The 22,033-nt window shown below is 34.3% G+C and overlaps 1 protein-coding gene across 1 annotated transcript in view; it reads left to right on the forward strand.

Moving 5' to 3' along the window:
* LOC150095658 (BTB/POZ domain-containing adapter for CUL3-mediated RhoA degradation protein 3) overlaps positions 1-22,033 on the forward strand; it is a 119,074-nt gene that overhangs the window by 67,321 nt on the left and 29,720 nt on the right. The window contains exon 3 of the mRNA XM_090410252.1: positions 18,725-18,984. Coding sequence (XP_090266378.1) covers positions 18,725-18,984 — 260 coding nt within the window. The remainder of the gene's footprint in view (positions 1-18,724; positions 18,985-22,033) is intronic.

Consider the following 22,033-nt stretch of genomic DNA (forward strand, 5'->3'; position numbering starts at 1 on the left):
TTCCCATGCTTTCTCGACTATTTGTCGTAAAGTGAAGATCTGATCCTGACAGCCTCTATTTGGCCTGAATCCAGCTTGTTCTTCACCAAGCTTTTCTTCCACAATTCTCCTCATCCGTTTCTCAAGTATACTTGCATAAATCTTGCCAGGAACACTCAGTAGAGAAAGAAAGAAAGTCAAAACACTAAATTAGCTGTATACAAGCCTGTGTTCAAACTAATTTCAACTTATGGATCTGAGAACTAGGTTAGGAATAAAACACTTGACCAAAGACTTTTAACCACAGATACGAGAGTTGTGTGAAAGATTAGGGGATTAAACAGATGACATCAATGGTAGTATCACATTAAAAATGAGGATATTATTAATGTGATACTGGCAAGGAAAAAATTTGCTATTGTTAGCATTCAGGAATATGTTAGTAGAGCTAATCTCAGGTGATATAGTCACAAACAGAATGGGAGAGGAAAGATTAGCAAAACAGGTGTTCTTAGCCAGGCTGAAAGGAAAAAGACTTAGAGGAATACCAAGATCTATATAACTTGATATAGTAAAGAGTGTCTTAGAAGACAGAAATATAAGATCTGATATTGGAGTCTTGATGGATAACAGATTAATTTGGAGGAAAATTCTCAGTTGGAAGTTATTAATGACATAACTTTTCATGTAGTACTTAGTACTATCATAATATCCTTTATACTCTCTGAGGCTGATGATGATGCACTTCACAGATTGACAAGATTAGATACTGTGTATCACATTAACAGTACTGAATATGAAATTGATGAGGCTAGGAACTTTTCCTTGAGCAGAATAGCTCAAAGAAGTACTTAGATGTTGAAAATCACTGACAAATAAACTTATTATTATTATTATTACTTTATTCACACAGTTCATACACAGAAATGCATGAACTGTATGATACCGAGCATTTCAGAATCTATCCAAGAATCTGAATAATTTCTTGTCAGGTAGTGTCATAAAATATGGACTCTTCCAAGTAATGGCATTTTTTGTAGATCATGTGTGGTCATTTTGTTGATGATTAATTCTTGTAAATAGCTGGATAGCTTTTTTGGAACTATTGAATGACTTTGGTGTGTTTAAACCACAACCAGCCAACTTTGATTGCCAGCTCTCGATATTTATTCATTTTTTCCAGTTCTTTGTTGTTAATGTTGTTATCACTTGGTACTGTGAGGTCAATAATCCATACCTGTCAGTGTTCAATAATTGTGATGTCAGGTCTGTTGTGTTCCAGATTCCAATCAGTTTTTATTCTAAAGTTCCGGAGAATTTTTGCTGTTTTGTTTTTCAGTCCTATCTCTATTTTATGCTGCCACCAGTTATCATAAATAGGAAAACCATATTTTTTTACATACATGCCAATGAATTATTTTAGCCACTTGATCATGGCAATATTTATAATCAGTTTGAGCTATCTTGCTGCAGGCACTGATTAGATGTTCTACCGTCTCAACTTTCTGATCACATAATCTGCATTTGCTGTTATTGTTGATGTTCAAAATTTTGCTTTGATTGCATTAGTTTGTAACGCCTGTTCTTGAATGGCTAGAATAAATTCTTCTGTTTCTTTTTTAATATATCCATATTGTAACCATTGCCACATCTTGTTCACATCAGTTTTTTTCCTCAGTATCTTGAAGAAATTAGGTTTATTTTTCCAGTGCACATGTTGGTTATTTTGACATTCCGTTTTGTAATCGGGTATGTTTCTATTGCTTTTAGAAGGCATTCTTGTGAAATGTCTTGAAACATTTGTTCAGTGCTATTGTTGATGTTAGAGCCTCAGTAGCTCAGTCAGTATAGATGAAGCCCTTTGGTTGGAAAGACCTGAATTCGATTCCCTTCCATGATGTGAGGGACTTTTAGTTGGTCTCTTTTGATGAAAGGTGAATTAGCGTCTCATATGGAGGTGGAGGGTTTTTTCACCCAGAAACTCAGGTTTTTCATCCCTCAGAACAGGCAAACTGACTCCAGGAACACACATGGATTACAGCCATGAATACTATGACCTAGCCATGGGCCTGATTATTCAGCTATATGCCAGTCCCAAGCCCAATGAGGAATTTGGGGAAAGCAATGGTGAACTACCCTGTAAAAATCTAACCAGAAATACTTCAGTGCAAGAACATTTGCCTACAAAGTTATCAAGAGTTGGACACGAACACGACTGAATGGTTAAATCGTCGTCATCATTGTTAGTGTAATTTTTTAAACTAATTTCTTCTTCTTCCATAGTCTCTCTCATGTGCAGCAGACCCCATCCACCTATTCTTCTTGGTAGAAACAGTCAGTCAACATCATTTCATGGATGTAATGTATGATACATAGTTATTCATTTTCTAGTTTTGCAGTCCAAAACTTTTATATCCCAAGAGTTCATTGCTCTAACTGTGTTTAATCCATTAAGGTTTGTTGTTAGAATAATTCTGACTCATTTGGTGTATTCTGCTGCTACCTGTTGTTTAACTTACGAGTGGAGAATATCACTGGCTCTAGTATTCCTAGTTATAGTATTCATGAAATTTTGAAATTGCTTTTATGTATTTCTCCTGATCAAAATTAAAATTTCACATTTATCCAAAGCAAATTCCATTTTGATGTCCTGACTGAAAATACGAATCGTGTTCAGTAATGAGTCTATTTGCTGTGCTGATTTTCCATGTAACTTCAAGCCATCCATATACAATAGATGAGAAATTTTAATATTATATTTAGGAATTTCATATCTAAAATTGTTTTCTTCAGAATCATAGACAGAGGTATTATCAAAGAAATGTTGAAGAGTAATGGTAACAAATAATCACCTTGGAAAATTCCACATTTAATGCTAATATCTCCAAATGATTCGTTATTGATTATTAAAGTGTTTTCCATGATTTCATAGCAGCCAGAAACAAACATATGTTTTTGCTAATTCAATATTTGTAGTGATTTTAGGATCCAGGAGTGTGGAAGGGAATCAAATGCTTTCTTATAGTCTACCCATGCCATTTACATAAATAAAGAGCCAAAAGGCTTCACTTCAGTGATGCAAATTTATAAAAATTAAGTGGATATTAAATCCAGCATTATTTCAAAGACGGATATAGAAACTATAAAAGTTTCATATGAAATAATTTCGCCAGAGAGCTTACGGAATACATTCACCAATATTTACGAGTTGCTTGCCCTAGCCAGACCTTATAGGAAAGATGATTGCTGCCCAAGCATCCATATATTCCCCTCCTATTGGTCCATTTTGAAAAGGTTTCACTAGCCTGACAGCTGTTTCAAACTGGTTGGTTTTCATCAGAGACTAGGCAGAACCCTTAAGAGAGAAAAACTCTCAGTACTAAGTAACTTGAAACATCAGAGAGGTGTATTTTTCGTAAGCGAACTCTCGGTCAGTGTGTAAAAGTATTTACTAAAATAAAGAGACAAAAGGCTTCACTTTGGCGATGCAAATTTATAAAACTTAAGTGGATGTTAAATCCAGCATTATTTCAAAGCCGATTATAGAAACTATAAAAGTTTCATATGAAATTTGACCAGAGAGCTTACGGGAATACATTCGCCGATATGCCCTGTTTAAGTTAGTTTTTCATCTTTTTGAATTTCTGAGGATCATTTTATCAATAACGATCTGCTCTTTTGTTCTTCAGATTCTTAAAAATTGCCTTTATGTTCAATCGGATAAATCTGATTATCTGATAAGTAGTGGTATATGGAATTTGCTATGATAGCAGTGAACAGCTTAAGCATAGTTGGTAGACATGTTATAGTCCACTGGTGTAGCTGCTTCATGCACGACATTTGCTCTTGTGGTTTGCAACCAAGCTTCATTGTAATTATATAAGCTGTGCTGTATAGAAGTTGATATATACTGTTGGTTTTTATCACAGCATTTGTATCTAAGAGGAGCTGTTTTAGCTTAGATTTATGTAAGGTTTTCAATGTTGGTAGTCATCATCAAATTCCTGCCATGTACCCTCAAGGGGTGTACAGGATATGATAGAAACTGAAAAAAATGAAAAAAATTACATCATTATTAATTTCCTATCTACAATTTTCCTCCAAATCAGTCTGCTACTTGTCAACACTCCAATATTATCAGATCTTATATTTCTATCGTCTAAAGCACTTTGTACCGTATCAATCCACCTATATCTTGGTCTTCCTCTCGGTCGTTTTCCTGCCAACCTGGCAGAGAACACTTGTTTTGCTAATCTTTCCTCGCCCATTCTGTTTAAGTGACCATACCACCTGAGATTAGCTCTGCTAACGCATTCCTGGATGCTGACAATGTCAGCATCCAGGAATGCGTTATTATGTTGGTAGTCTTATACAGTCATTTCTGAAGTTCATATGTTCCAATATCCTCGACTTCATTTTACACTGTACTCCTATAGTTTGCCCACCGATTAGAGGTCCCTCGACACTTCTGCGCATGTCAGAAAAAGGAGAATCCATTCCGATAATAGGTAATCAATCCGTCTTCTGGGATGAGTTTGTTTATTATTACAGGTCGGAAAATTTAGATTTTCTTTTACTAACATTGCTGTTTTTAAAGTGTAACTATTTTGCTTGTATAACAGTTAGAAAAATGTACGTAGAGTATTAACAAAATTAAAAAAGGTATAGCATAAAATAAAAATTTAACTAAGTTTATTTTTAAGAAAGTTTTCTATAAAATAAAAATATTATAATGAAAAACAGAAATTTTTTCAAATGAACTTAAATATTCTAAACTTGCAGTTGAGAGAACTGAGACACTTTAATGTCTTAAACCGATTAATTATTTATGACTTGTTGTAACTCTTTTAGCAAACCCATGCAAAAAAAGATTGGAAAAAATACCATTATCAAATCCTTTTAATCTTCATAGTCATCTAAATCGGTGTCCGAATCGCCATCACTTTCACTTAAACTGATCACCAAAGGTTCGCATAATTCTTCGATAATTCCGTCTCTGTCCCAATACATATTTTTCAATGAGGTGACATGAGAGCAATATTTTCCCCAGTTTTGAACTGTAATACTTTCAATCGCCTGTTCTGAAAGCTTAAAAAGTTTCGACATGTCAATATCTCCAGTTACGTTGCGATGGCGAATGAAACTTTTCACTTCTGTCCAAACATACTCAATAGCATTAATATTGCATTGATATGATGGTAGCCTCAAAGCTAGAAATCCAAGCTCTTTGAGCATCGTGTCGAATTTAAATAGTTTAGTTGTGCCGAGTTTCTTTTGACCAAATTAAGCAATTCAATTTTTCGCATATCTGGGGAAGGAGAAATGTTATTTGCAGAGAGCCAATCCATAAGAACTTGCTTCTTATTAGACCAATTTGGAACTTTGTTTAATCGAATTGAGTGATATGAAGCGTAATCGAATATAACAACAGCATTTTTAGGAAGGTTTGGAATCAGCTTTTCTTCTGCCCACTTTTCGAAAATCGTAGAATTCATTTGCCTCTGGTAATTGGCTTTGTATAGTAAGTTTGAATTCGGTAAAACAAAAACCATTTCTCCACTCGCGCACAAAATTATTATGCGCCGTGAGGCATTTCCGGTTTGTAGCACTCCACGTTCTTCTTTAGACTGCCAACATTTTCCATAAGTTAAATTACTATCAATCCAAGTTTCATCAAATACACAATCGGTCTTTTCTCCTCCCTGAAACGTCGTATTGCTCTCAAATACTGCGTTGTAGATAAAACAATGTCACTTTGCTCCATGATAAGTTTCCTTTTATTCTGGGACTTTTTAAAACAAAATCCGATTTCATGAAGTATTTTCCTTAAAGTTTCTCTTTTCCAAGGAAAATTAATTTTTTCTTTAAGCACAGGAATCAATTTCGGAACAGTTGGCACTGTTTTTTCTACACCTTAAAATTCGTGAATAGTTCTTCTTATAACGTCTACATCAAAATCATTCAAAGCTACGGTTTCGATATGGTTTTAACTCTGGTGGTTTTTTTAGGAGATTTAAATTTCGGCTTACATTCACCTTTTGATTCCCTACAAATTCTTTTAACAGTCGACCCCGATACGCCGGCAATTGCACTTGCACGTTTTATGACTTGAGAAAGGGGAACAAGGAGACGATTCTTTTTTGCAGAATGTCAGCACATTATTCATTATTCTTTTGCAAGAGCTACTGAAACTACAGTCAACAAGTTCTGTTGTTGTTTAACAACAGAACTTGTTGACTGTACTGGATCCATCACACAAATTAATAATAATAAAAAAATGCAAAAAAGCGACAACAAAAATCAAGCTAGTACAGCGACAGACAAGAAAGCACATGATTTCGCATGTTGGCGACCAATTTGTACAGCCTTCATTTCTTTCTCCCCTTCAGCATGAATCGACTATTCTTGGCAAAATGTCAAGGAGAGATCTACAAACGGTGGGCGAACTATATCAAAACATTCTGAGATATGGCGTTAGCTTGATGCTTCTTCCTCTTGATGATTTACTGTTACTGGAGCTGTTAGTTTATTACATAACTCTTGCAGCTCAAGTTCAGTACATATTTTGTTGTGGAAAATGAAATTCTTTTGGTCCATAAGTTTTTGTTCTGTTATTGCAGATTCTGGAAATTTTTGTATCCGAATCATGTGCATATGCTTTCTAAAACACTGTTTTTCTGATGTTGATATGTAAAAACATTTCATAACTTCTGTTTTCTTCTACAGGAGAATTTTTTTATGTTTGGTTTCTTCCAGTCACTTTTCAGCTTTCTGCCTTGGTTGCCTAGCAAAGAGAGCTGGGTCTTGTTGCCTGATGCCCAGGATCTCCAACATTCTGGTGCAGTCATTGACTGATCTGGTATGGATTTCATCTTGCTTTCCACCATTAAGATGGGGAATGGAATACTGTTAGTCTGGCACCTCAGTTGAGACCTGTCTGACAAGGTTGGCCCTGCTGGTAGCTATGCTACTGCCAGCATAGCTCTCAACATCATTGAAGCACACAAGCCCCACTGCCACGACATGGCCATGTTCATCGGCAGATGATTATTATTGTTATTTCACTGACATGTCTCTTTTGGAAATGGGGAGTTATCACAATTGAGACATTACTTTCAAAATATCATCACATATTGTTAGAAAGAATGCCTATAAAAAGAATATTCAAGAAAATATTATCAGAAGGATAGTATCAAAAGGAATAAAAAATAGAGGAAAACCAGTGAAACATTCAAGCCTAATTTCATGAAAAAAGAAGAAAAACATCAAATTAATAATAAATCACTATCTTTATTAAACTTAACATAATAATTGTGTATTTGTATATAAAATACAAAAACATTATTTATATATATTATATTATATTTAATTGCTATAGAACATTATAATGACAGATACAAATCAAGTAATAAAGTTTAAAATACAATAATCTCAATTTTTCAAATGTCAAATAACCAACACCTGAGTCAACTGCTCCTTGATTGATTAACTAACGTACTAATTTCTGAATGACCATTATATCATTATACATTCAGTTAACTTTAACAAATCGATTTCCCCATGTGACTGGATAATTGAGAAATCTCTATACACCAATTTATTAATATAATTTTGGAGGTGGGGTAATCATAAGATAGTATCATTAAAATAAAAAAAAGTAATATTTAATCAACACGTTAGAATTATATATTTCATATTAAATTAACTGAAGCTATATTCTGTTTGCCATTTCTTTTCATTTTATTAATGAAATTGTGAATAATAGAGCTGCCACATGCCACAGCTTCAAGTATGGTGTCTTTTCTTATAGCCCAGCATCATCATTGCTGGTCTTGTTTAATAATGCCTGTAAATGTTTGGGTTTCTTCAAGGTTTGTATTAATAAAAATAAATCAATTCAAATTTCCTTTTATCAGTTATCAAAGAATAATTACGGTGGGATATTTATAATTATATTGTAAATTAACATTAATAAATAAAAAAATAGCATTTTTTCTGGCAGTTTTTTCCTTCCCACAAGCTGCAGTCAAATTTGAATCTGATATTTCCACTTTCAGTAATTCGTACACAAATATATATTTTTTTCTTTCAACATTTTAAATATGTAAAAATGAGATAAATATGATATGCAAAATGAAAAACTTTAGTATTTCATTTTGTAAAATAATTACTTAGAGCACAAATTGTTGAATTAGTACATCCATAATCTGTGAAAAATATAGTGACAGTCTACAATTTAATATCCAACCAGATTAATTATTGACTTAACACAAAACAACCTTTGTATTATTAATTGTATTGCCAGTTAATGATAAAACCTTAGGTAAGTGTATCTGCCACAAGCATATTCTAACCTTTATCAAAAATTTTAAGAGCATTTTTTTATTATTATTAACTGGCATTTTATGATTTACTAGTACTCTAGTCTATATATATATACAGGTATCTCTAGATTAATGCGGGTTAATTAATCCCTTGATGTTACCGCATATATCAAAATCGCATTAATCAAATATAATAATCATTAGTAAAAATTACAATTCTTCCATGATCAATTACTGTATTAATAGTTCGTTTATATGGTACTCTTTTAGGAAAGAAAAAATGAATACAAAGTAAATGTTTAATAAATGCTTGTACCTATGTTATTACTGCAATATTTTTATCAAAAGAAGCTATCAGGAGTTGTTTGAACAGTTTTAGTTTTTTCTTTATCGGCATAAATTCTATGATAAGCAAAATGACTCTCCAGACCTCGGCAAACAAGCATTCTTTGATTAACATCTGGATCCATATCCATTACTTGCTGCTTAAGCAATTCTAAACTGCGAAATATTCCATCCAGTTCTTTGACTGTTATCTCCTTTGGAACCCCATCTTCACATTCCATTTGTTCGTTCTCTTCATATGCACGTTGTTGTTCAATTTCAAGAAGATCATTGTCACTGAAATCTTTTGAATTTGAATCGAATAATTCTTTAACATCCTGTGCATCAACACCATCAAAACCAAGGTCTTCACCAATTGCAACGATTTCTTCGACGACATTGTTCACAGGATTTTTAAAACAATCTAAATCATTAGCACATTCTGGCAAAAGGCTTTTCCAAACAGCTTTCATGCAGCTAGAAGACATTGCACAAGTTATGAATGTTTTCAATTGCATGTTTAATGTTACATTTTTCCAAAATTCTTGTAGCGTAATCACATTTTCTCCCGTTGTTGTCTACTGCCTTTGAGAATGTTTTTTTTAAGAAAATAGGCTTTGAAAGTTGCAATGACACCTATGTCCATGGGTGTAGCAATGATGTCATATTTGGTGGGAAAAATAAAACTTTCACATTCTCATACAGATCATTAAGAGAATTTGGATGACCAGGTGCATTATCTAAAAGCAAAAGAGCTTTGAAAGCTAAGTTATTTCTCTTGCAATAAGCTTCAACTGCCGGGCAAAAAAAAGACTTAAACCAATTTTCAAATAGACGTTGGGTAACCCAAGCCTTCTGATTCGCCCAGCAAATTACAGACAAAGAGTTCTTGTTACATCCTTTTAAAGTCCTTGGGTTCTGAGAGTTCAATAGACAAGCAGCTGCTTCAATTTAAAATCTCCATTAGCATTCCCTCCAAGCATAACTGTTAAGCAAACTTTTTATAATTTATAGTCAGGCTGTGCTGCTTTTTTTTTTTTGATATAAAAGTTCTAGATGGAATTTTTTTCCAATAGAGGCCAGTTTCATCTACATTGAAAATTTGGTGGTAATCGTAATAATTTTCTTTGATAATTTTCTGCAGCTCAGCAAGAAATGTGGATGCAGCATCTTCATTGGCACTTGCAACTTCATCTGTTATTTTCATATTCTTTAATCCAGCCCTATTTAAAATTTTCAAGCCAGCCTTTGCTAGCTGCGAACTTTGAATTGTCTTCTTTATATTTAGTCTCTTTAAGTCTTGAAAACAGGCTTAGAGCTTTGGCTGTGATATAGGCACTAATTGGAATTCTCTTTTGATTGCAGTCTTGCAGCCAAATAATCAACGGATCTACCATTTCATCCATTATAGCACTCCGTTACGTGTGCATTGCATACTTGAAGATGTAGATGCAACTTTTACTTGCTCGCAATACTCATCAGCTTTGGATAAAATAGTCCGTATTGTAGACTTATTAAAACCAAATTCACTTCCAATCTTACTTTTACTTTCACCAGCTTTAAATCTTTTAATTATATCAAGTTTTGTATCTAAGGTACTTTCCTCTCTTATTTTTTTCACTTAATGATCCGGTTGTGGGATTGCTCTTATTCTTTGCCATGATTACTGGGCTGTAAAATTTATGAAAAATGTAATTTGTCAATACGTACAGCAGAACAATTGGAGCTTGTAATACACCCACTCTTAATGCTGGCTGCGAAGTAACTGGCTGGCACTCAGGCTCTGAGAGCACGGCTGCATGGGAGGAATGACATCATCATTGCTCATGCCCCGAGGCTTGCATGTTTTTGCGTGGTAAATTTTAAGCTGCATTAATCCAAACTCTTGTCTTGTATATCAAGGGATTGCCACAATTAATTTTGCTGCATTAATCAAATCCCGCATTAAGCAAGGGATACCTGTATATATGTGTGTGTGTGTGTGTGTGTGTGTGTAAGTGAGAGAATGAATAAGTAAGAGATATGGCATTAGTGAAATTCTTCGTAATATGCATATTGGTTTGGCTACAGTGGTGAGTTCATCATTAAGTTAGTTGGTCTTAGAGACTGTGATTGTGGGATCAGTTCCACCCCCCCCCCATTTGTGCTTGTAAATGGAAAATTGAACATATTTTGGTTTTAGCTAAGCATATTCCCTGTATAAATATGAATTTGGATATTTTGCGGCATTCATACCATTACTATCTAGATGGACATTGAAATAAATTATTAGCTAATAGAGTAGAGAGAGAGAGAATATGTGTGTGTGTGCAGCCCTCCTAGATATATTAACTTGGAAGGCTGTGTACAGAAGAATTTTCCATAAAGGGGATAACTTTTGCCCATCAGATCTCTTCAGATTGGCACAATGCAGCAAGGTTGCACGACTTTTTTTTTAATACAGATGCTTCATAAATAAAATAGTCTTTATATGGAACATTAGTCTTTTTTTGTTAGTCTTTTTTTTATCTTATATTTGGAGGAGATGACATATTCAACAAGTTCAGATTGTTCAAGCTCTTGGAGTCTAATATAGTCTAGGTGTTCATTACAGTGAACAGCCATAGATCTACTATTTGGCCAAAGCATGATTAAATCAGTGCCATGGGCTTATACGAGGGTGGTCTGAAAAGTTCTCAGCTTCAACCATAGATGGCAACACTATCGGCAAGATTTCTTTTTTTCTAAGTTGATACATCTGTCATAAGCATCCATGTGAAATTGCAAGTCATTCTATCAAGTATTTTTTTTTACAGCTGTCTGAAGCAAAAGTGTTGTCTGTATCCCTTGACATGGATAAAATTGAGTATTGTGCGGTTTATAAAATTCTTTGTAAAAGAAGGTTTAACGGCAAAAGAAATTCATTCAAAGTTCATAAAAGTTTATGGGTACGCTTCTCCTTTGTTTTTGACAATTAAGAAATGGGCTGTCAAGTTTAAACATGGCCATACCAGCCTTGAAGATGATCCACATGAAGGTCGTCCAAAAAGTGTAACAACAACATCAGAAATCATTGATCAAGTGCACGATATTGTATTGGATGACTGGCGAATCAAAGTGCGTGAAATTGCTGAGACTATAGGCATTTCAAAAAAACGTATAGAATATATTTTGCATGAAGAATTGCAGCTTAAAAAGCTTTGCTCAAGATGGGTGCTGCGCTTGCTCATAGCAGTTCAAAAACGCACTTGCATGAAAATCTCTGAACAGTGCTTGGAACGTTTTAACAAGAATAAAACTGATTTTGCATGTTGATTTATTATTATGGCTGAGACTTGGATTCACCATTACGCACTAGAATCCAAACAGCAGTCCAAACAGTGGACAGAAGCCAGTTGTTCAGCACCAAAGAAGACCAAGTCGGTTCCATCAGTAGGAAAGGTCTTGGCATCGGTGTTTTGGGATGCCTTTAGCATCCCAAAACACCGATGTTCCAAATTATCTTGAAAAGGGTAAAAAAGGATGTTCCAAATTATCTTGAAAAGGGTAAAACAATAACTGCGGAATATTATTCTGATCTTTTAACCAGACTAGATGAAAAAATTCGTGAGAAAAGACCCGGTTTGCCAAAGAAAAAAATCGTCTTTCATCAGGACAATGCACCTGCCCATGAAGATGCTTTGGCAATGGGAAAATTAAGGAATCTGCACTATGAATTGTTGGAACATCCACCCTATTCCTCAGATTTGGCTCCCTTTGACTTCTATCTCTTCCCAAAACTAAAACTCTTCCTTGGTGATCAGCGTTTTTCTTCGTATCAAGAGGTGATTGCTGCTGTAGAGGGATATTTTGCAGATCTTACTGAGAACCACTACAGGGAGGATAATGGCGCTGGAGCATCGCTGGAATAAATGTATTGATTTTAAGGGAGATTATGTCGAAAAATAAAAATAATTTTGAAATTATAAATTCATTTTTTCATTGTTAGGCCGAGATCTTTTTAGACCACCCTCGTAAACAATTTGATAAACACCAGTGAAGAAGGCAAGAGAAAACAAAAGGAGGAAGTCAGTCCTTTGCAGAATTTAGAAAGGAGACAGGTTTATTAATTATGCAAAAAGCCAGTCTGAGCCCAGTGGGATTAAGTAATTTTTGGAGATTTGTTCAGAGACACCTTTGATGTGTGGGATGGCAATACAGTTGGCAACTTCTTCGAAGGCTGGTGACAGAGAAACTCCATAGCTGTTATTGACTTTATTTACAAAATAGTCACTGAAGCTATTACGCAGGATGTTTAGTTTTGATAAAATGTATTTTTTGTGTTAGTAATAGAGTGCAGAGAGAGAGAGCTTGATGAATAAGAGATTTAATGGCACCTGATTTTTAACAAGGATGATGTGACCAAGCACGGATATAAAGTCCTAAAGACAGAAAATAGAAAACTGAAGGAAAGAAATGGGTTATCTTTTCAATTTCGACAAGAAATTGTATGCAACGGTGAAGACTATTGATCTTTGTGAGGATGTCTCAGGTTCAGACAAGGAACCTTGCCATGCCAAAAATGAAGCAATTCAAATTTCCTTTTATTTGCCTGTAAATCATTGATATATCTCTACCATACTGAGATTCAAAGATAGATGTTCCATGTATCCCATATAATTACAACATTCTGAACATTTTTTCTCTTGTCACTTTGTCATATGTTTGTCTCCAGATTTACAAAACCCTTGTCAAATTCTCATGATTTCTTGATGTGTTTAGCAGAATAGTTGCTACTCACAAGCGTAGTCATTGCTGCAGTCATCGCCACGAAAGGAGGTCTTGGATCATAAGGTGGGCACCATGACTGTGTGTTCCTCACACTCGAATCCTTCTATACATACACACACACATGTGTGTGTGTGTGTGTGTTTTATCAACAAATAAAGTATTCTTTATTTGTTGATAAAATTTATTCTGACAAGTGAAGTAACCTGAGTGAATAATGAAATTGAAGAGAAGAATAAGATCTGCTAGAAAGTCTTGTCAAAGTAACTCTAATGTATCATCCAATGGAACATTTGTAAACAAACACACAATATTGATAGAGATCATTTGGACTAAGACAAAATCTGAAATTTTTTCTTTAAAATGGGAACTGTTTTTGATAAAGGAAATAGAGTTACCTATCAAGGATGTTAAGAAACTTAGTTACTTTGTAACAACATTCAACTTGTATTAAGACAGGATTGTGTTTTGGTTGCATTAAGATTTACTAGATTATCTCGGCCCCATTCGAGAATATTAAGGACATTGGTATTAAAAGCATTGATTATAGAACTTGATTCATTTGAATCAAGAGATTATATATATACATTTTAAGACAGTATTCTAATTGTTTTGCCTGTCTTAGTCTGTGTAAGGAAATTTGGTTAGAATGAAAAGATTATTTAGATAAGAGCTGCCATCTGCCCAAAGAAAAAATACAAGAAGCAGAAATGAAATTATAAAAAATTTCATTGATTTTGGATTTAATATTTTGTTTGAAACTGTTGCCAGTAATGGATGCATTTCTGGTAACGAAGTAGAGTTCTCATGAGAAGCAGAGAAGAGAACTAAGTTGCTGGTTCTTCCTCTCTCTGTCATCATCATCAGAGAAGTCTTTGTCAGTGTAGAGAAATAATGCCTACTAATGAAGAATAGCTCTGTATATCGTTGAAAAAGTCACATTAGTTAAGATGGGTTATGTCAGTGAATTTTATTATGAAATGCAATTTGTGTAAACATAGAAGTTTCTTGTAATTTTTTCTATATTTTTATCAATCATTTATTTTCCTGTATTTTGTTATTAAAGGGCATGTGCTGGTTGCTTTCTAAGTACTTTATGTATGATTTCTTCTTGTTTTACAGAGTGATGCAAAAATGATGGTGAGTGATTTCTAAATTTTTTTACAAAAAAACAGCAGTAAGAAAATGCAACATGCATATTTGAAAAATAGGAACTCAAAGTTTTAAACTATGCAAGAACAAGCATTTGGAGAGAAGTTGTTTTTTGTGTCCTGAAGTTTCATTCAACAAATTGTGTTGTCAATGAACATTTAGGAAAAAAGTGTGAAAAGAATTTTTCCACTGCAAATTCTATTCCTAAGTGGTATCACAAATTTTAGGATACCAGTTGCATCTGTAAAAGGGAGAGCCCTTGCCAACCATTTGTTTGTGTTTAGCAGTCTTTTATGTGAAGATGAAAGGTGACACAATTTTGTAGCCTTGAAGAGAATATAACACAGAAAATTCGGTGGCAGATTCCACAAAATGCCATGCACTACAGATTTATTTATTTGACTGTAGGAATGCTGCCCATAGTCCTCACATCTTCCACAAACATGATGACTTGCATTGAGAAAGATGCAACATTACTGTCAGTGGCATATTTCAATGAAAAAGCCACACTTTATGTCAGGAAAAGTGAACAGAACACACACACACACATATATTGAAAATCCACTCATCATTGCTGAACATTCAAGGGATAGTCCAAAAATTAATGTTTTTATGTTGTGTCATATGACAAAGTCTATGGATCATCCTTTTTTTTTTTCCCTTAAAAAAACAGTATCTGAAAGTAGTATGTACTGTGATTGTCTTGAGCTATAGTTACTTCCACAGCTTTTTGAGGACAATTTCAGTGCTTTCTTCCAGCAAGGTGGAGCATATCACATCTATCATGCTATGATAACCCATTTGTATAAACTGTCTGGCCAGTGGATTGAATGAATGAGCCTACAGCTTAGCCTGTATTGTCACTTGATTAACTTCCCAGTCACTTTTCCCTCTGGGATTATGTAAAGGATACTGTGTACCTACTACTGCCATACCCTCAAAATATGGATAACTAAAGAATCACATATGTAGAGCTGCACAGAAATTGAATAACAGACAGTATTATATGGCAGGAAATCCAGTATTGTTTTCCTGCCAGATAATACTGTCTTACTGAATTTCTGCAATTTCTGTCACTTTAGTGTAACACGAAGTATGCACATTGAACTTTCCTAAGCATGGATTTAAAAATAAAAAAAATAATAATAAACTATTATATATACTACACTTCATATTCTACATTAGATATTCTACACTTCATTTGAATTTGAAGTATATCTACTAAATGCCAATTTCCTGATGTGTGCTCTTAAAGGATGTTCCAGATTGTGCCATTGCTATATGATTAAGCTTGCATTATTACTAATGTCCTGTCAAAATTTTCCTCTAAATCAGTCTGTCACTTGTAACTTTCCATTCTTTTATTTCTGTCTTCTAGAACACTTCTGACTGCATCAGCCCACCTAGAACTCGGTCCTCCTCTAAGTTATTTTCCTGTTATCTTGAAATCAAATACCTATATCACTAATTTCTCCTTTCCCATTCTGTATTAGCTCTGCTCATGCATTCTTGAATGCTTGAGCAGAACTAATGTCAACTTCCTCCCTAATACCCTCATTTTTAATATGATTTATTCACATTATCAGTCCATTTCACTAATTTTTCTCAGACCTCTTGTATATGTGGTCTTCAGTCTATCAGTTGTTTTTATTTCTAAACTCTCAGATTCATAACATAAAATTGATTTTCCTTGTATACTGCTAGTTTAGTGTTTTGTCTATTTCTCTCCTATGCCATATAAATTTATTCAGTTGACTTTCTATGATACCAGCTTTGCTTATTTTATTCCCTGTTTCCATATTTAATTTGTAATCCTCACTAAAAACTGTGCCTAAATAATAACTGAAATATTTTACTTGTTCTATAGATTCTTCATTGAGAATACAGTCAAAGTTTGTATGTTCCTCTTGCCTGTTTTCATAATTGTGGTCTTTTTGTCGCTGATTTTCATATTTGTTATAGCCATTACTCGATTTAGTTAGAGAATCCTAGACTTGCACTATATTTGTTTAGGAGTATACAGCATCATCTGCACAAATAAAAGTGTTAAATTTGATATTTCCGATTCTGATATCAGTTTAATGTCACTTGCTTTCTTAGTGAGATCCATATAGATGATGAATAAGATTGGAAAGTGCACACTTGTGTCTGATCTGATTTTACATCAACCTTCCCCCCTTTCTGTACTTCTTTCAGTTCTGACTGCTGACTTACAACTTAAATGTTGACTGTGTGTGTGTTGCTCTGTATTTCCATGTATCCCATATAATTACAACATTCTGAAATTTTACTCTTGTCACTTTGTGATATGTTTGTCTCCGAATTTACAAAATTTAAGTACAGATCCTTGTAAAATTCTCATGATTTCTCAACTGTCTGTTGTAAATAAAGTGAAAATCTGATCCTGACAATGCCTATTTGTTCTTCTCCAAGTTTCTCTTGCACAGTTTTTCTTGGCCTCTTCTCTGAGAATTAGAGAAACAGAAGAATTTCTTTACTAAGAAATTCTCTGTTTTCACATTATTTTATTTCCATTTTTATAGGGTAACTATGAGAGTTCTTCTACTGCAGCCATCCAGAATTCAACCTTCTGAACATGCCTTCTGAATGATACGTTGTAGATACCGTAAAATTTTTATATATTTCATATTTAAGTGTTTCTAATCAAATATCATCTCCTCTGGCTTTTCTGCATTTCAGGCTTTTGATATTTTTTTCTGTCACAAGTATTGATATATATTCCTCATTGTATTCCTCTTGAATGTTTTTTGTCACTGCTAGTTTTATTTAACATACTTTCAAAATAATTTCTCCAGATATACAGAATATCTTTAGTTTCAATTTTCATGTCGCCTTCACCATCTTTGATTCTTTTTACTGTACTGTACTGTCTCCATTTCTTAGCTTTTTAGTGCCTTCAGAACATTTTGCCACCTTCCTGGTATTTATCATTTGTGTTTATACCAGTCTTTCCATGACTTTTGTTTAGCTTAATTTTATACATAGCTTTGCTATCTTACCTTTTTTTTTTTTTTTCCTGTATACACCAGGGCTGTCCAAAGCACTGTGGTGTTTCATTTTCACAGGCGAAAAAATAAAATTATAATTTGAATCGAATGGGTATTAGATGTTTTAATTCTATCACTAATCGATAATCTCGATGTTGGTAATTTTATTTGGTGTTTTTACATCATTATATATCCACGTGTTTTTCAAATATTAGATGTGTCGAAGTGTTCTTACACTGTTTTCTTCCAACGCGCATTCTCTGGGCGCTCACAGGGAATGTGAACACATGATTAGCGTGCAATTAGTGTTGTTCGTTTGTTCAGCTTTCGAGGTTATGTCACTGCTGCTTACCAAATTACTAGCTACTGTGATGTGGCCCTCGGATACTTTTTTTTAATGCGGCTCTCAGATTACCTAAGGTTGGTAATTTACCCTGGCATACACCATTAAATTCTGATTTCCACCCTTTCAGACAACTACATCACATGTCTACCTAGTTTCTGAGTTTGCCACTGAGCTTCCAAGGTTTTTAAACTCTCATTTTTTCTTGAATAATATTTCTTTGGTTGAGTTCACCATTCCCTTTGAAAGTTATAAATTACCTAGACCTTACAGTCAGTTTTCAAAAAAAGAAAAAAAAAAAAATAGTGTTTTCTTATAATGCACGAATTCTTTGCAGGAAAAACATAAATGGTACTATTCTTGATATTAGAAAAATTACACCCTCAGCTGCTTGAAGCTGCAATTTGATGTCATTTTATAGCTGGTTGTGACACTCCTCCATTATATTCACAAAAAAAAAAAAAAAAATTCCTGGCTTCCTTATAGTTTTGATGTTATTTCCTTATATGTTTTTTCCTAGTGCCAGGTGTGGTGATGGGAAGTATTGAATAAGGTTTACTATATTTACTATATTGAAAGTGATCTCATCACATACTAAAAGAGACAGAATTTATAGATACTCAGAGTTACCAAGCCATATGTAGGCTGCTGAATTTGTTGCTGCTGCAACTTAATTGTTTCAAACAAAGAGTATAATGAAATTCAACAGAAAGATTTAAAAGTAAAATAAGAGCAACATGTATATTTTGTTTAATATATAAGTCTTGCTAAAATTTCTTTTTATAGGATATATAACAGTATTAATTTATAAATGAAGATTAAGATCTTTTTTTTTTTTTTTATAATAGGATGGATCTTAATTGATCGATGTGGTAAGCACTTTGGAACTATATTAAATTTCTTACGTGATGGCTCCGTTCCACTCCCAGAATCATCAAGAGAAATTGCTGAGTTACTGGCTGAGGCAAAGTATTACCTCATTCAAGAGTTGATTGAGAGTTGTGAGGCAACTCTTCAGAAAAGGGAAATGGAAATGAAACCCATATGTCGTGTGCCACTTATTACATCTTCTAAGGAAGAACAAATACTGATTAGTACATCAACAAAGGTTTGTCAAGAGATACATATTTTTGTATACAGTTATTATATTTAATTGTAGTTTATTCATTTCTGACTACATTTGCTAAATTGGAAAGGAGAAATTTGGCTCCAAAATCTTGCAGTAAATCACACACAGCATTATCACTACAATAAAGACATTTAAGCTTCAGCCTCCTCTTCTCAGATTATGTGAGTATTCCATGACTTATTCTTTTGTGACCTGCTGAAAATAGTAAATAATTTATTCAACCTTTATTGCTGGTGTGGCTGCCCAAGTGGATAGCATCTCAGCTTTCCATCTACCTGGCTCTGGGTTTATATGCCTCTGTAGCATAGATGTTTCTGAAAATCACTGGATAGTAGTCAATTTCAGATTATCCAATGTGAGACAACCACTCCACTTTTTCTTGAAAAAGTACCATGTTTTATTTGTAAAGCAGAGTTCCCATATTATTTAACTCTTGGCTTACTTACAATAGTAAATTCACTGTTTTTGGAAGAGATTGATATATATTAAGGGATGGGGACTCTTTCTTCACCTAAGATAAGACAAGTAGTGATGAGAGCTTGGTCCACCTTTACCACGAGTTGCCTCCATCCTGAAGACACTTCAGGCGCAAACTTTGTTTGCTTACACTTGGATAAAGGATTAAACTAAATTTATTATAGTCTAACCAAGTGGGGGGAAAAACTTCCAACATCTTTCTCTAAATCCAGAGTAATTTAATAATAAGGTGAGACACCTTTTGGCAACTCGTATAGGTAAATATGACTTCTCCATTACTTCCACCTTAGTATCACCACCTCTGGGTCTGGCTCCCCCTGACGAGACCTCAATTGAGGCTCGGCTGTTGCTGTCACCCAGGTCCTGGTGGGGGGTAATGAATGGCAATGCTGTAGCCCATGAAGTTAACTGAGGCATGGCTGTTGCTGTTACCCCTCAGATGACTTATGAGCAAATGAGCGGCTCTGCTCGGTGGTGGGGGTGAGCCTGTTACTGAGGGGAACAACACTGAGTTTTTGGAGTTTGACCTGTACTTGAACATTCAATAAAGGTCGAAACCAGTCTGGGTAGTGGCCCTTCCCTTAATGCATTGCATTATACATGTCTGCAAGGAGATGTTTCTTGCATTATGGGAGATACTAAGACAAGTAGTGATGAGAGTTTGGTCCACCTTTACCACGAGTTGCCTCAGTCCTGAATATACTTCAGGTGCAAACTTTGTTTGCTTACACTTGGATAATGGATTAAACTAAATATGTACAAAAGTTTTGAAAATAATCAGTCGAGCAGTTTTCAAAGATGAACAATAAATAATATAAATATACAGATATTATTGGAGGAAAAATTAGAGTTTGAAAACAGGAACAAACCTTGAATCTGGAGAAAACATTAATAGATTCATCCAGGAAAGTACATGGTGAATTAAGCCAGGACGGATCATAAAGAGAAGATTCTAGGTAGGAATTCTCCAACATGATGTATGATGTGAGATTTAACAAATGTACGAGGGAAGGTCTGGAAAGTTCTGATAAACACCTTGGACAAAAATTATATTAAAGCTAATATAACCACAAGAAAGAACATACGAGGATATGAGAATATAAGAACATAAGTTACTTTCATAACTCTGCTACTTTTTGTTCTTTCTTGTGGTTATGTCATCCTTGTTATGTTCTTTGTGTTATGTACAAGAAAGTATGTTCTTTCTTGTGGTTATATCATTGCTTTAATATAATTTTTCTTCTAGGTTTATCAGAACTTTCCAGGTGGGTGCCCCCCCCCCCTTCAGTATATTCAGTCTTTTTACAGAAAGAATTATGTAAATTTAGTTTGGATAGTTCAGGTTGATGGTAGTTATTAAGGCTGCTATTTGAAGTTTGATGAAAAATAGTAAGTTGGGTTTAGATAGCTGTAATTGGATGCACGTGGTTTATTGTTGTGTTAAGACTACAAACGTTGATGCAAGGCTACGAATGGCATTGCCATTCGTAGTCTTGCATCAATGGATTTAGACATTTTTGTTTTAGTTTTATATGGATTTTTTGTTGGGTTTTTTGTGCAAGTTTTTAGTTTTTATTACCTACAGTGTTACTGTAGTTTTTAAAAGTGTCTTCCATCATGGTTGGTGATATCAGAAAATTAACTACAGAGTTGGGGCTTAGAAAACAGTAAAAGATGTGAAAATTTCAGCCACATTTCAAGTACCCAACTTCCTTTCTGCACAGGTCTTGATGCCTTCTGTTATCAGTATACTCAGACTCCATCCTGTCTCAATCTTGCAGAGTAAGTGGCATCAGAATTGTTTATTAGCTGGTTGGGAAGCTTTCTCATATATTATCATCAGGTTCTTATGTATTATACTACTACTATCTGGTATCGCATGTGGAACTGCTTTACTACTGAATCCTGAAATGGAGGAGGTGCTCACTCTCTGGATCATTACAATTTGCTAACCATGCCCACTGCATGTGGTGTGTGTGTGTATATCACCCACAGTGCATGCAAAAAGTGGGTGAGAGGATGAAACTGGAAACCAAACATCAATGACTTTGCTTGCTAGAAGTCTTTTGTTGCCTAAACAGCAACAAAAGTCATCTATTTCAGAATGGGAATATAAGTTGACATGGATATGCTAACAAAATAAAACATATATTTCACTTTAAAAAAAATATTATTAATGTAAAATTTTTCCCCATGCTTGTAGGATCCTCAGTGTGTAATGAACAGAAGAAAAGCTCACACATGCATAGCAGCAATGAATCATTTAATGCTACCAAAGTCGAAATATATATATATATATATCTTTATTTTGGGGACTGCCAAAATAAAGATATATATATATATATCTTTATTCTGCCACATCACATTTCATTTGCTTTTAAACATTCTCTGTTAAACACATTGCATTAGATGGCACAGTCAGAAACAATCCTTGGATCCAATTTGATTGAATCTCTCATTCATGCATCCATTGCAAAACTGTATGGGATATGGGATAAAAATATGGGCCTGATGGCATTGATTATGAGATGATGAAACATCTCCCAACAAA

The sequence above is a fragment of the Typopeltis vanoorti genome, chromosome 20, assembly GCF_054136105.1.
Source record: "Typopeltis vanoorti isolate ZY-2024b chromosome 20, IOZ_Tvanoo_1.0, whole genome shotgun sequence".
NCBI classification, from domain to species: Eukaryota; Metazoa; Arthropoda; class Arachnida; order Uropygi; family Thelyphonidae; genus Typopeltis; species Typopeltis vanoorti.